Source organism: Dromaius novaehollandiae, chromosome Z (assembly GCF_036370855.1).
Source record: "Dromaius novaehollandiae isolate bDroNov1 chromosome Z, bDroNov1.hap1, whole genome shotgun sequence".
Lineage (NCBI taxonomy): Eukaryota > Metazoa > Chordata > Aves > Casuariiformes > Dromaiidae > Dromaius > Dromaius novaehollandiae.
Genome location: NC_088132.1, coordinates 58780512 through 58793115, shown reverse-complemented (window position 1 = coordinate 58793115; position 12604 = coordinate 58780512). Strand labels below are relative to the sequence as shown.

Below are 12604 nucleotides of genomic sequence, written 5' to 3'. Positions count from 1 at the left end.
AAAATGAACTCAAATTGCAGCATGTACTCACTACCATTTTAGCTTTCTTATTATATGGCTCTGAAATTAATTTACAGTTCCTTTTTAAGAGTTAAATTCAAATTTGTTTGGAGTTTAGGCAATTGCTAGAGCTAGAAGAAGCCAATTTATTTTAAGGATTTTGCAGCACCTGTACACTGTAAAACCTGTTTTTTCTGGGGACACCTTTCTTAGGACTTCATTACTGTATAAGTGCAAAGACCAGTTAAGCTGCTCTGTTAGTGCAGATTTTCTGCATTGAACCTGGTAACATTCATGATATTTTGCACTTCGTGTTGGAATGTTTTGCTAAATACTTTCACTATACTGCACACAAAAAATCTCTTGGTATGCTGTGATTGAAAGTAGGTAATCCAGACTGAAGTTTTCTGAAGACTTTGAAGTGCACGAACAATGCAGTTGGTATGTTGTAACTAAAAGCATGCAATAGATTAAGAACTTAAGAAATGCATTATTAAAACTCTCTTAAGTGGGATGTTTGTCACTTCTGTTCTGGTTCTGTAACAGATGGTTTCATGATTTCAGAACTAATGAAGCTTTTTTCCTCCCCTGCAGTGGATTTACATTCGATATCTCCTGTATCTTATTCATGCAGTAACCCAGTGCTAGTTTTTGATTCCTTTTAAAGTTCCTTTCCTTCATTCTAGGATGGTTAAAACAGGCCCCAGGTTTTGGGGGCATACATACAGGATGGGGAAACATAGTATTCTTATTTTCTAGAGGCAAAAGGCTGATAAACTTCAAGGAGTAAAGCTTTTGTAGCTAAAGAATCATTGCTTGCTTGCTGGGCTTCAGTTGCAGTTTTGACATTATGAAACATATACTTCTGCTTTTTACAAAGAATGCATTAAGATTAGTAGGCCACTTCAGTTGCTGGATGCACTTGAAATGTAGCAAATATTGTCAATTTATGCTTTTATATTATGGTATTACTAAAAGAGAATAGGAGGTATAATAAATGTGTATCTTACCAGGGTGGAGTAAGCATTCTCTTATCAAAAACAGTTGTTCAGAGTACTGTAGGTGCAGTGGCAAATGAATTGCCACAGATTACAGACTAAGTTTTTGTGTAGATTAAATCATCATTGCACTTGAGGTTTTAGGGTTCTTCCTAGAGAAGACAAGGGAACTGAGAGAGAGAGACTTACCACTAGCGTAGTTGGATTACCTGCAGTGATGTACATTTATGCCTGGCCTATTTGGTTTTGTAGAGGAGGGTAATGTTACTTGAGGAGTCTGAAATCCTGGTTTTATTCTAGGCAAGATGCCAGTTTTTGTGACTAAGTGTGCACTAACAAGAATACAGCATTCTTAGAATTTGTGAGTGGTCAGGTGGATGATTTTTGGGAAGTCATTTCACCTCTTCTTACATTTGCGGAAAACAGGCTCAGACAGATGATGTATTTACTCTTTGTAAATTTTTTTTACACCTACCGTAGTCGGGACCATCACTGTCTTGCTTAACATAACTCAATATTATCCATTAACTATCAGATTGGGCTTCTTTAAGCCTAGTTTTGCTACTGAAGCAATAGAGCTCATATTTCAGTGATCTGTAACGTGCACCTAACCTCCTAGGCTAAAACTACTCTCAAAGTTTGAGAGGGAGAGAGGGAAAAATATTGATGTAGTTGGATGGTTGCTTGCACTTTCCTGAGCTGCTGGCGGGTGGACATTACTGACAAAGACACTTGTTTAACTTTGTGTACTGAAGAACTGTCACTTCAGAATAACTAATGAATATAGAAACATGGACAACACTGTGAGATTTGCATTTATACTTTCTATTTTAAAGGGTTTTGCTTAAGGAATTGAAATTTCCTGAAATCTTCTTAATGCTCAGAAGATGAAAATATTGCTGTTCTGTACAATAAACTGTATTGTGAAAGACTGAAAAGTATTTGCCTTCACCATTGTTAGTTGAGGCTGCTGATAAGCCTTGTTTCTGGAGGGAAATGACCTTTGAAAGCTACAGAGAGTATTTGTTTCTAGAAGTTAAAACAGCAAGGGAGTGGGTCTCCTGTTACGTAAGTGTTTTTTTTTTTTCTTTTTTTGAGTAGATGTCAGTCTCGGCGAGCAACCTTGGCTGACTGCATTCTTTAATTTTTTTAATTACTATTTTTAATATTGTATTTAAAAGAATGGAACAAAATTCTACGATGCTGGGTAAAATAAATGAGGTTTCTTGCACTATTAAATCTGTTCTTAAAGGGGGGAGCTTTGATGTTACACTGAAACCATATCTGAGCGTAGAAGAAAAAGGGCTTGCTGCTGCTGCTGATCCATGTGCATACATGGAACAATATTTTACCCTGTAAGTATCTAATGCTTGCTAATCCTTGATTGTAATTTAGATTAGAAAAGTAAGAACATTTAAAAATTAAAACAGTTGATGAAGAAATTAATTTCCAAATTAATTAATCAAGAACTTCTGGTTTCTTGAGGGTTTTTAAAAATATGTTATTTTCCCCTGCTGCTTTGCTCTTAGAAAAGCAAGGCTGGCTGTGAGCAGATCTTAATCTCTTAATATCTCTGATTTATATCTTCTCTGTTAACATTTCAGAATAGTTTTAATTATGAAATATTTTTATAAATAGTATAAAAATATTTAATTATTAATTAAAATAATTTAATACATGGTAAATAATTTTCTATAAGTAGTTAGAAGTACATTTCATCGTTAAATACTTTTTCTTCTTTATCTTGTCTGGGAATACCTTTATGTGTCTTGAATTCAACTTTTGTTTCTTCCTCCCCTCCCATCCCTTTTATTTTCTTCGTTAGTAACCCACCATCCTGTGACTGCCTGCTTTTGTCACTTCCAACTGCTGGGAGCTAGTTTTCAGGAGAATTTTTGTTTGTTAGTGTCTGTGGGTGTGAACTTGGATGAAGTTACACAGCACAAAATTCATTTTTATTACTCAATCCTATAGGTCAAAACATTGTTTTCAAATTTTCTATATTGCAATTTGCAAATTTTGTTGACATATTCTCTTTTTTTCTTTTATGCCTGGTATTTTCATTAGTAAATATAGTTCCGAGCTTGATTCTTAAGCAGCTTCCCTGTAGTCTAGTGTTATCCATTCAAACTATCTTTTTTTTATTTCTTTAGTCAGATCTTTATCCATTTAAGATTTTTTCATTAATCCTTAATTTCTGTATGAAGTGGAAAAGATACTATATGTTGTTCTGAAATCAGAAATAGTTAGACCAGCTGATCCTCTTTGTTTAGAAAATTAACTTTTAAAAAATAGTTGCTTGGTTGGTTGTGCCAAGGAACTAAGCATCCTCCTACCAGTCACACGATGAACTAGGTGATCACAATTTAGTAATATTATTCTGTACTTTACATTTTGCTGCCATCTCCATCTCAGTTTTCACATGATTAGGTGAAATGGTATTGAGAAACTGGAAGCAGTAACGTAGGAGTGGAAGCAACTTTCTAGGTCAAGTCCAGTCTTCTGCTGTGTCTTCAAAAACTGCATCGCAGGGTTCCTTTTATAAACTAAGTTTGGAAATTAAGCATTAAAACTTAAGTAGAACATATTAGAAGTTTCTGGAATGTCCATATCTAACTAAAGGAAAGTCTCAAGTGAGGTCTTTCAAGCTAGTCCAAAAGAACCGAGAATTGCTGTGTAGCCTATGAGGAATAGGAAGAAAGGGGAGAGACACTAACGGGATAAAGTGAATTGCCAAAAACTGTATCAAGTTAGCCTTTCTAGAAAGTTTATGAATTACAAACAGAACTTCAGACAAAGATAAAAAAAACTAAGTGAATAATTAAAGATATTTAGATATGATCCTACAACAACAAATCTTTGATTTCTGACATCTAAAATAAGGATTCAGAACTGAGGGAAACAATGCAGAGTGGCTAAAATGAGTATGAGTATAGAAGTGAACCTTAGTACATTTGAAATGAAATCAGAAAACAGAGAACTTTATGCAGAAGGAGGTGCATTTTTATTCCAGGATGTTGGAGGAGAGGAGGGGATGGAAGATGATACATGAAATCACAGCTTTAGTGTTGGTTATTTTTAACAAATCTGTCATCTTGGGATGGTATTACAAGAACAGAGTACACAAGACATTACCCCTTGCATTTGTGAAATAAAGGATGAGTATAGACATACTAGACTGACTTCAATGGTATGAAAATTTCAGAACAAATTTGGATGGGAAGTATAATTTAAAGGGCAAAAGCAAAAGAAAAAAGACAAAAAAGGAAAAGAAAAAAGTAACCATACAAGATAGATCAGATAGTTCTTTGAACATTTACAGGAATAACAGTAAAAGGTTTTAACAGTCTGAAAGGTGCTGAAGCAGGCAAAGAAGTGGAATGCTTCCACTTCAAAAAAATAAATAAATTATGCTGTTAAATGAAGCCAAGACTCTTAACAGACCATCTCTATTAAGATGTTTAAGTATTTCATGAAACACTTATTTTTGAAAAAGTGCTTAGATTTTACTTGGAAGTTACATGCAAGTCTCTGCTTTCTGAAGTTTTGCATGTTTTTCTTTTGGCTTATTAAGAAGAAAACGTTCCTTTTTCCTTTGGTTGTAACTCTGTTTTTGTGGATGTGTTCTAAAGCATGTGGGCAATACGGATTCCCAGCGGGGTGGAGGGAGTAGAAGCAGCAGTGGGTCTACAGGTAGAAGAAACAAATAAATTTAACTGGCTTCGGAGAAAAGGATTCCTTAACTCGCAGTTATGGAATGTAATGAAATACTAATTCTTGCCTGTTAGAGTACCTGTCCTTTTTAAAGTAGGAAAAAGGCTATTTCATGCTTTATGAAGGAACGGATGTCAAAATTTTGTCTCTTTGAAATAAATTCTGTTTTTTTGGCTTAAACCTTCTTCCTCCCCCCTTAATCTCAAATTTTTAGTATGGTGATAAATTATTTTTAAAATTTTGTATACACTTCTGAAGTCCTTACTCTGGATTTCCATGTTGTCTTTCAACATTTGAGAGTTCACAGGTTTGTAAACTTGTGAAGTTCTCAAGTTCTTTGAAATTTTGCAGATATCTTTCCGAGGGTCCCTGTGTGGTTTGCATTTTTAGTCTACTTAAAAGCAATACAGAATTTTATAAAAGGCAGTTTCTTCAAAATCTCTGTTGTAGGTTTTCGAGTGTACAGATGCAGTTTACCTACATGAATGGATTGTGATCTATTTGCTGTCTAAAAAGCCAAGCAAGTTTAGGCTTCGGGTTAGAGGTTGCTAATGAGAAGCTGTACCTGTGAGAAGACATCATTATCAAGTTAATATTTTCATGTCAGAATGCTGGTTTATCTGTAAAAAGCATTTGGACATTAGATGTGTGTAACCATGTGGCCACCTTAATCTTACAGACTGTAGAATAGCTGTACTACAGACCTGAGGTTTTTCATTCTGAAGGCAGTGAATAGAAATCTACAAGCCAGAAAGATGGCTGGAGAGAGGTAATATGGTATGGTCTTGATTACTGTTGAGATTTAGACCATACTGAAACCTGCTCTCGGGCTTGTCAGTGATTTACGTAAGTCGGTGTTATATTCTAACACAAACATGTCAAGCCTAGGCTACTACATCTGGCACTCTCTGAAAAAAGATGGATGAATGATCAGTTCAAATTGAACTGTTCTGTTGCCTCAAGACTTTAATCCACTATGAGGTGAACCCTTGGCTGGAAGGTTGGAGTTGCAAGTGCTCGCGTTATTGTTGGAATCTGATAGATTCTGTTACCAAATACTTCATTACTGTAGGCTAGAATGTTAACAAAATTTAAAAATGGGCAAGAAGGAGCAGTGCTTCATTTTAAGTTGCTGAAATGATTTGAGAATATAAAAATGGTATTATGTTTTTATTATATTTTTTCTAATTGATACTTTTCTATATTCCTATCATAGAAATGAAGACCTAAAGCAAATGTTGGAAAGCAGTAAAGATTCTGCAAAGCTGGATGCTATGAAAAGGATTGTTGGGGTATGTGATTTTTCTTCTCCCTTGGACGTGAATACTGTTTTCACTTTACCAATCCTGTGCTAAATCAGCATTTGAATGTCTAAATGGTATTTAAAAGCTACTGTGAAGTCTTTGATTTGAATTTTTATATTGAAATTTATATTTAAAAGTATATAATTGCACATATTTTGATGATAGTTGTGTAACAATGCCAATATGCCTATAAACTGTTTTCAGTAGGGAGGCAATAAAGTCAATATGTTAAATAAGAAATGGTTCCTACAGAAGCTTCAGTTGTCATCTTAGTTCAGCAGATGAGAAGCTACAGAAACTTGGTGGAATAAAATGACAAATTGCATTTCATATGCTTTTACTGTTTTTGATTATATAAGGAATCTCTTAATTAAAATGAGTATATTAAAGTATTTGTTTGACAAAGCATTTTGGGTGAACTGTGTACATGCAGTGGTGATTAAACAATCTTTAACACTATTATGTGTTGAAGTCTGTAGGCTGAATACTATGAAGAGGATTAAGCCCCTTTATTTCTTCTTAAAAGAATAGTGCTGTAGAAAGCTCTTCAGTGTCCACTTAACTTGTTCTTCTGGGACTTCTGCAGTTGCTTTCTCTCATTGTTCCTTCAGACTTCTGTGTTTTTATTTTGGTTTTGTTTAAATGTGACTCAGTCCTCTCTGAGAATGTACTTGAGTGGGTACAGGTGACCGGATTTTGACCTGTGCTTGAAAGCTCTTGCAGCTGAGGGGGGAAGCTTTTATATTTTTATATATATGTGTGTGTATATATATATATATATATATATATGTGTGTGTGTGTGTGTGTGTGTGTGTGTGTGTGTGTGTTTATCAATTAGGGAATTAAAAACTGTTATATCAGGTCAGCTTTAAGCTTTAAAGCAAAGCTTTACTAGATTGATATTCATTAACAATGTACTTTGCTAATGGTTAGTTCTTGCTCATTATTAATCTTTGCTGTTACGTATTCAATGCAGTTAATTCTTAACAGTCATATCTTAAGTTACCTGGGAGTATATAATTCCATGGAGCTGGTGATGTATAGTTAAGGCTGATGGTCCTGGATGATCCTGGGGTTTTTTTTCCTTTGGTAAGGAAAGCCAGAAGTGAATTGAGCATCTTCTTTCTCCTGCTCCCCCCTTCCCAGCTCAAGATTATGTCCTTCTATAATATGTTTGTGGTTCTAGACAGTTCCCAACCCTAGGTCTCTCTCCCTGTGCTAGCACAGTGCAATGCTGGGGGTGGGGAGTGGGCGGGCAGGTTTACTTTTGCAGGCTGCAGTAGGCATCTTCTGTTACTTGGATCTTTCTTTTCTTTGCTTAGCTGTTGTTTCTTAAAGCAAAAGCAGCCTTTTTCTAGCTCTTAAAGTTGGCCACTATTTGACTGTCAGTGAGTTGTTTACAGTTCTGGGGCCTCTGCTTTGTCTGTTCCATATTATCAACGTATTTGCTGTTATCCCATACTTAATCCATGCATCATGACAAGAGGCACCTGGTACCAAGCTCTGGTTCACCTAACACATTGACAACAAGCTTTACAGGCCAGGACTGGGACTTTGCACAATTAGCGTAAGGCCTGTAGCAATGGTGATGTTGTTCTGACTGGGCCACTGAGCATAAAGATGTTTCTTTGTTATTTATTGGTTATGCTATATTACTGTGCTTATGGTTGAGTTCAAAATAAGCTTATATTAATCAAATCCTGCTTAGTATGCTTCTGCTTTTTTGGGGGAGTAACAGGCCACAGCTTAGGCTACACGATGAATCAGTCTGTGTTCTTTTCCAAGCTGCAGACACCATCAACTCATCACCTGAAGTGCTGGGAGTCAAATGGTCTTTGTTTCTCTGTTTGCAGAACGTAGACCTGTATCAGTAATCCCCAAGTAGGTGATGCAGTGGTTTCTGTGTGAAGCTTGTCTGAAGCTTGTCTGAACATGTTATAGGTTATGGGGAAAGCTTTTCCTGAAAAGTGGACTTGTATTCACCGGCCAAACTTTAGCAGGGCTTGAGATGCTTTAATGTCCTTTCTGAAATATGTCTCTAATCCTGATATCTACAGAGTGGCCACCTGGACCTCCAATCATACTTCTGTCAAGCATCATGTTAATACAAAGGCTTCCAGAAATTATGTAGTTGTTACACAGTGGTTTAAGGTTCACTCTGCCAGTGAAAATGTTTGAAATCCACTTCAGACAACCTGAGTGCATGGCTGAGGAGAGTGTGTGGCTGGTTCACAACACTCACAGTGTAAATATACGTGTGGACTATCACTTAAGGTGATGAAAAGAGGGTAGTGTATTATTTTGTATGTTGTAGAATGTGGGTGGAAATGTGCATATGGTTTCTTCTCCCACTTCCCTTTTCTGCCTTTTTTCCAGAGAAAAGGGAACACATCTGGTTTATATGAAGCTGACGAATAATGTATGCACTGGCTTTATAATTATACGTGAACCTTGAGGATAGGTGGATGTGTGTGTTGCTAACACTCTTGCAAAGGTTTTAATTCTCTGGGTTTGAGTTCCATTCAGTGTCAATGTCTGTATGAATAACACCTTGACAGAACATAATTACTGTTCAGCATCATTCTTTCCCCTTTAATCTGAATAAGGGCAAACAGTGCTTCAATTCTGCCAGGTGTTGTATGTTACTAAAGGAAGCAGGTTTGGCAGATAAGTAGGGGAAGGGGGGATGATGACAAAAGATCTGTAGAGCAGCTAGAAAGAGGTCAGGATGAGTGAGTTCTCATGGATGGGATGTGTTTTCCAGAGATAAAAGGCTTCCTTTAGCCTTGTAATTAGAAGAAAAGAGAACTCCAGTGTCAGAGTATTCTTTAACATGCCTCACTTGAATATTCATTCACCCTGCTTTTATATATGGAAAAAGCTGTCCAAACCAATGGTTGTCTTACTCTTTCAGTAGACTTCGAGAGGTTGAAGCTTTGTTCTTGCATATAGATGCAGGGAAAAGTAGCAGGAGAACACTTCTAACAGCTCTTTGTGCTGCTTCTTCCCCTTTTAAGCTGGGTTGCAAACTCTCCGCTGCAGAGAAGGAAATTCATTGCAAACAAACAAGTATGTCCTGCAGGCAATGACTGTTAAGCATATCACTTACAACATAATTTCAAGTATAGGAGTAGTTTCTTGTTGACCTCTTCACTTCCTGTCTTGTATGAAGCTGTTTAAGGCTATTCTCAACTAAAAATACATAGTGTGGTTTTTGTATGATAAGTAACAAGTGGTGGTTTTTCAGTCAGTAAATTATTTTATTTCTTGCTTACATGCATAAAATCGTTCTTGCTTACATGTTATAATCCTAGTCTGTGCGAGATTAGTAGCAATACTGCTGTTTTAGACATAAATTTGAAGTATATATAGCACTAAGTGTATTTGACTATATGCATGAAAACAGTATCCGATATTTCTTTTTAAGACCTGCTACTGACGTTACAACAATCAAGGTATTCTTGTTGGCATGTGAAACCTGATCTTTCTGCTCTTCTAAACTTCTCATCTAGGGAAAAATCTCAGCAGAATTTATGCCCTGAAATTCTGAAGGAGAGAGATTTTTTTGAAAGAAAATTCATGTGCCTAATATCCAACAGTGAAATTCCTGTCTATGTCTGTCTCTCATTCAAAAAGGAAAAAAAAGAAGTTCAGTGTACAGTATCACATGCACACCCCACATGTCCTATATTTTCTACGGACAGAACAGCACACAGACTTGTGGCCAGATGTAGTGTTTCTTGCAGAATGAAAGTTCGTGCTTGTGTAAGAGCTTCAGTTATATAAGACTCTCCACAACTGGAGAATGTCTAGGCACAGCAGCAAAATTGACACAATAGACCTTAGTCTTGGAAAGGACCATTATGTTCTTCCAGGTTAATGATCCATGGTCTAAGAAGGATTTACGCTAATCATTATGACTTAATAAGTCAAAATACACCCTTTTAAAAGACCCTAAATACATATTTACATGGAACACTGGAGCTATTATGATTAGTCAGTTAAATAATGCAAGTAATGCATAGATTTCCCTGATAGGGTGCAACACTGATTGTAATTTAAAGAATCATCCTTATTTTTGAATAACTTAACTTCTGTTACATCAAGATATGGTGATAATAATGTGCTCTTCTATGATACTTTTTTTCAGTGCATCTTATTACTAAATTCTGCTTGATTCTGGTCATTCTGAAACTGGCATTTCTTATAAAGACCCCAGTTCTGATAGCAGTAGTTTCATTTCATTCTTAATTAAAAATCCCAGAAACCCATACAATACCATTTATTCTTAGTTTACGTCACTTCCTGTACTTAAATACAGCTGCCAAAAAATAAAATTTAAGATATTAATTCTGTTAAAATGAAATGTGATGTTGGATAGCTGGTCTTAAACTCTTTCAAAAGGTTCAGTGACAGTTTGAACTTCAACAACTCCTTATTTTTTTTAGCTTCTTTTTCTAACCTCGTAACGTGCAGTTTGTCAAGCATCACCTAGTTTCATGTTTTCTTTTCTTGCCTTTGCTGCATGAAATCCAAGTTCTTTGTGCCCTTACTATGTTTTACCAATGAGATATATATTCCTAACTCGTATCTCTTGTATATGAAGTTTGATCAGCTATGTAAACTTGAACACTGATGAGGATGTGAGGTAGTTATGAAAAATAGTGATTACGTTTGCAAAGCTTTATATTCCGGTGTCGGACCCCTGCATATTTGATTGTCTTCGTGACCTCTTGTCCTCTCCAATTAGCTTGATGTTTGGCTGACTGGATCCTGGCCTTGTCCTATTCTGAGCGAGTCTGTATTCAGCAGCATCGTAATCTGAATTATTGGCAGACATATTGCTGTAATTTTGAGCTAAGAAAGGAGAGAGTTGTATGCTTTCAGTATGCGTTGAAGTATTTTATCCCTTATATGTACTTGATTCTTATAAATAGCTTCCTTCTTTAAAGCTGTTCATGCAAGGGATAAAGCTAAACCGTGTTCTGTTATTTGTGTGCTCTTTATTGGGAGAACAATTTTATTTCTTTTACTGTATGCCCTATCTTCAAATGTTTCTATGAGATTAAGTATGAAGACTTTTTCCTTTTAAACAAGAAAACCACAGTAGTAGCTTAACTGATTTTGCTTTTACCTTTGTTCTTTTTTGCTCTGTAGAAACACTTCAGTAAGGTCTCTTGTGTTTAACTAACCTTGTTTTGTTCTTGGTTTAAGTGTGATGTCTATTTGATATTGATTTTTGAGTTCTGTTGCACGCTAAAATCATATTTGTGGGAGGGGAACGGGAGTTCGAAAGGTATATAACTTGTCCTGCAATCCTAGTTTGAACTAAGCTTGCTCCTTTTTGCAAGCAGGCCTGTAAGCTGATGGTGTTTCTTTTTTTTCAGGAAGGCAGCTCCCAAAAAGGAATGCTGTAAAGCTTTTGGAATGAGCAAATTCTTTGTTTTAAAGTCATTTTAAAAACATTTAAAATGATTTGCAATATGGTATGGTAGAGTCCATTGTTTCTCTACCATGTTACTGACCAGCACTCAGTGGTTTTGTCCTATAGTTAGTGTCCTATGAAGCTTGGCTGTCAACAAAAAATAAAGGAGACTTTATTGTCAATTTTATGTAGAAACAAAGAAGAAATGAAGATCCGGAATAATACATCTCTTAAAACTAATATATATGTATTTTTTTTCAGATGATTGCAAAGGGAAAAAATGCTTCAGAGTTATTTCCTGCTGTTGTGAAGAATGTTGCCAGTAAAAATATTGAGGTATTCCTATGGCTCATTAAACATACTGTTATGAAAGATCCTTGTTTATGAAAATTGTATCTAATTGTTTCTGTAAGAATTCGCCATCATGTGAAATGTGATATGACAAATCAAATTTGTTTAAAATAATGTTTTGTTCCACAAAATTTAAGTGTTGGTTCTTTAATTATTAAAATATAAACAAATTCAAAACTGTTAATGTAAATGTCTGTGATTAGAGCAGATTACAAAATGGTAGCTTTCATATCTCAGATCTCTTCAAAAGACATGACTATTGAGATAAAAATTGGTACCATCTTGAGCTGAGAAGAAACTTTTGCTTAGATGCATTGTAACTCCAGGTCTTTGGGTTACTTTTGTTTGAGTGTCTTACAAGATATGGAGACTCAAAAGCAAGACCTTACGCACAGCCTACCTGTACATAAAAACTCTTGTATTTTATTGCTAGTATATGCAGTAAAGGGGGTGGGTCTAACATGTTTTTAGGCTAAGCATTAATACACACGCCACTCTATGAAGATGCATGGAAAAATATCCAAATGATAAACCAGCTAAAAAAGATGAGGTATTTTGGCAGGGAGTCCCATTTGCTATCTTGCTGGGAATGGCATGGTACCAGAATTCTCCTTTCAGTTGTGAAGCTGCTTCCCATGTTAGGATTACTCCCTTACTCATCTACTTTGTATGAAGAATTATGAAAGAAGTGATATGAAGAAGGGATGTATTTTGGAGAACCATCAAACTTCCTGTAAAAGTAGCTAATGAAATAGCTGCATCCAAATCATCTGTGATAGGAGTTAATTTCTGGAGACTCGAGCTGCTTGACT

General features: G+C 35.8%; 1 protein-coding gene across 2 annotated transcripts in view; it reads left to right on the top strand.

The window, feature by feature from the left end:
• Positions 1–12604, top strand: part of LOC135325000 (AP-3 complex subunit beta-1-like) — a 150383-nt gene that overhangs the window by 6872 nt on the left and 130907 nt on the right. For both annotated transcript variants that reach the window (XM_064502274.1, XM_064502275.1), the window contains exons 2-3: positions 5929–6004; positions 11703–11777. In XM_064502274.1, coding sequence (XP_064358344.1) covers positions 5929–6004; positions 11703–11777 — 151 coding nt within the window. The remainder of the gene's footprint in view (positions 1–5928; positions 6005–11702; positions 11778–12604) is intronic.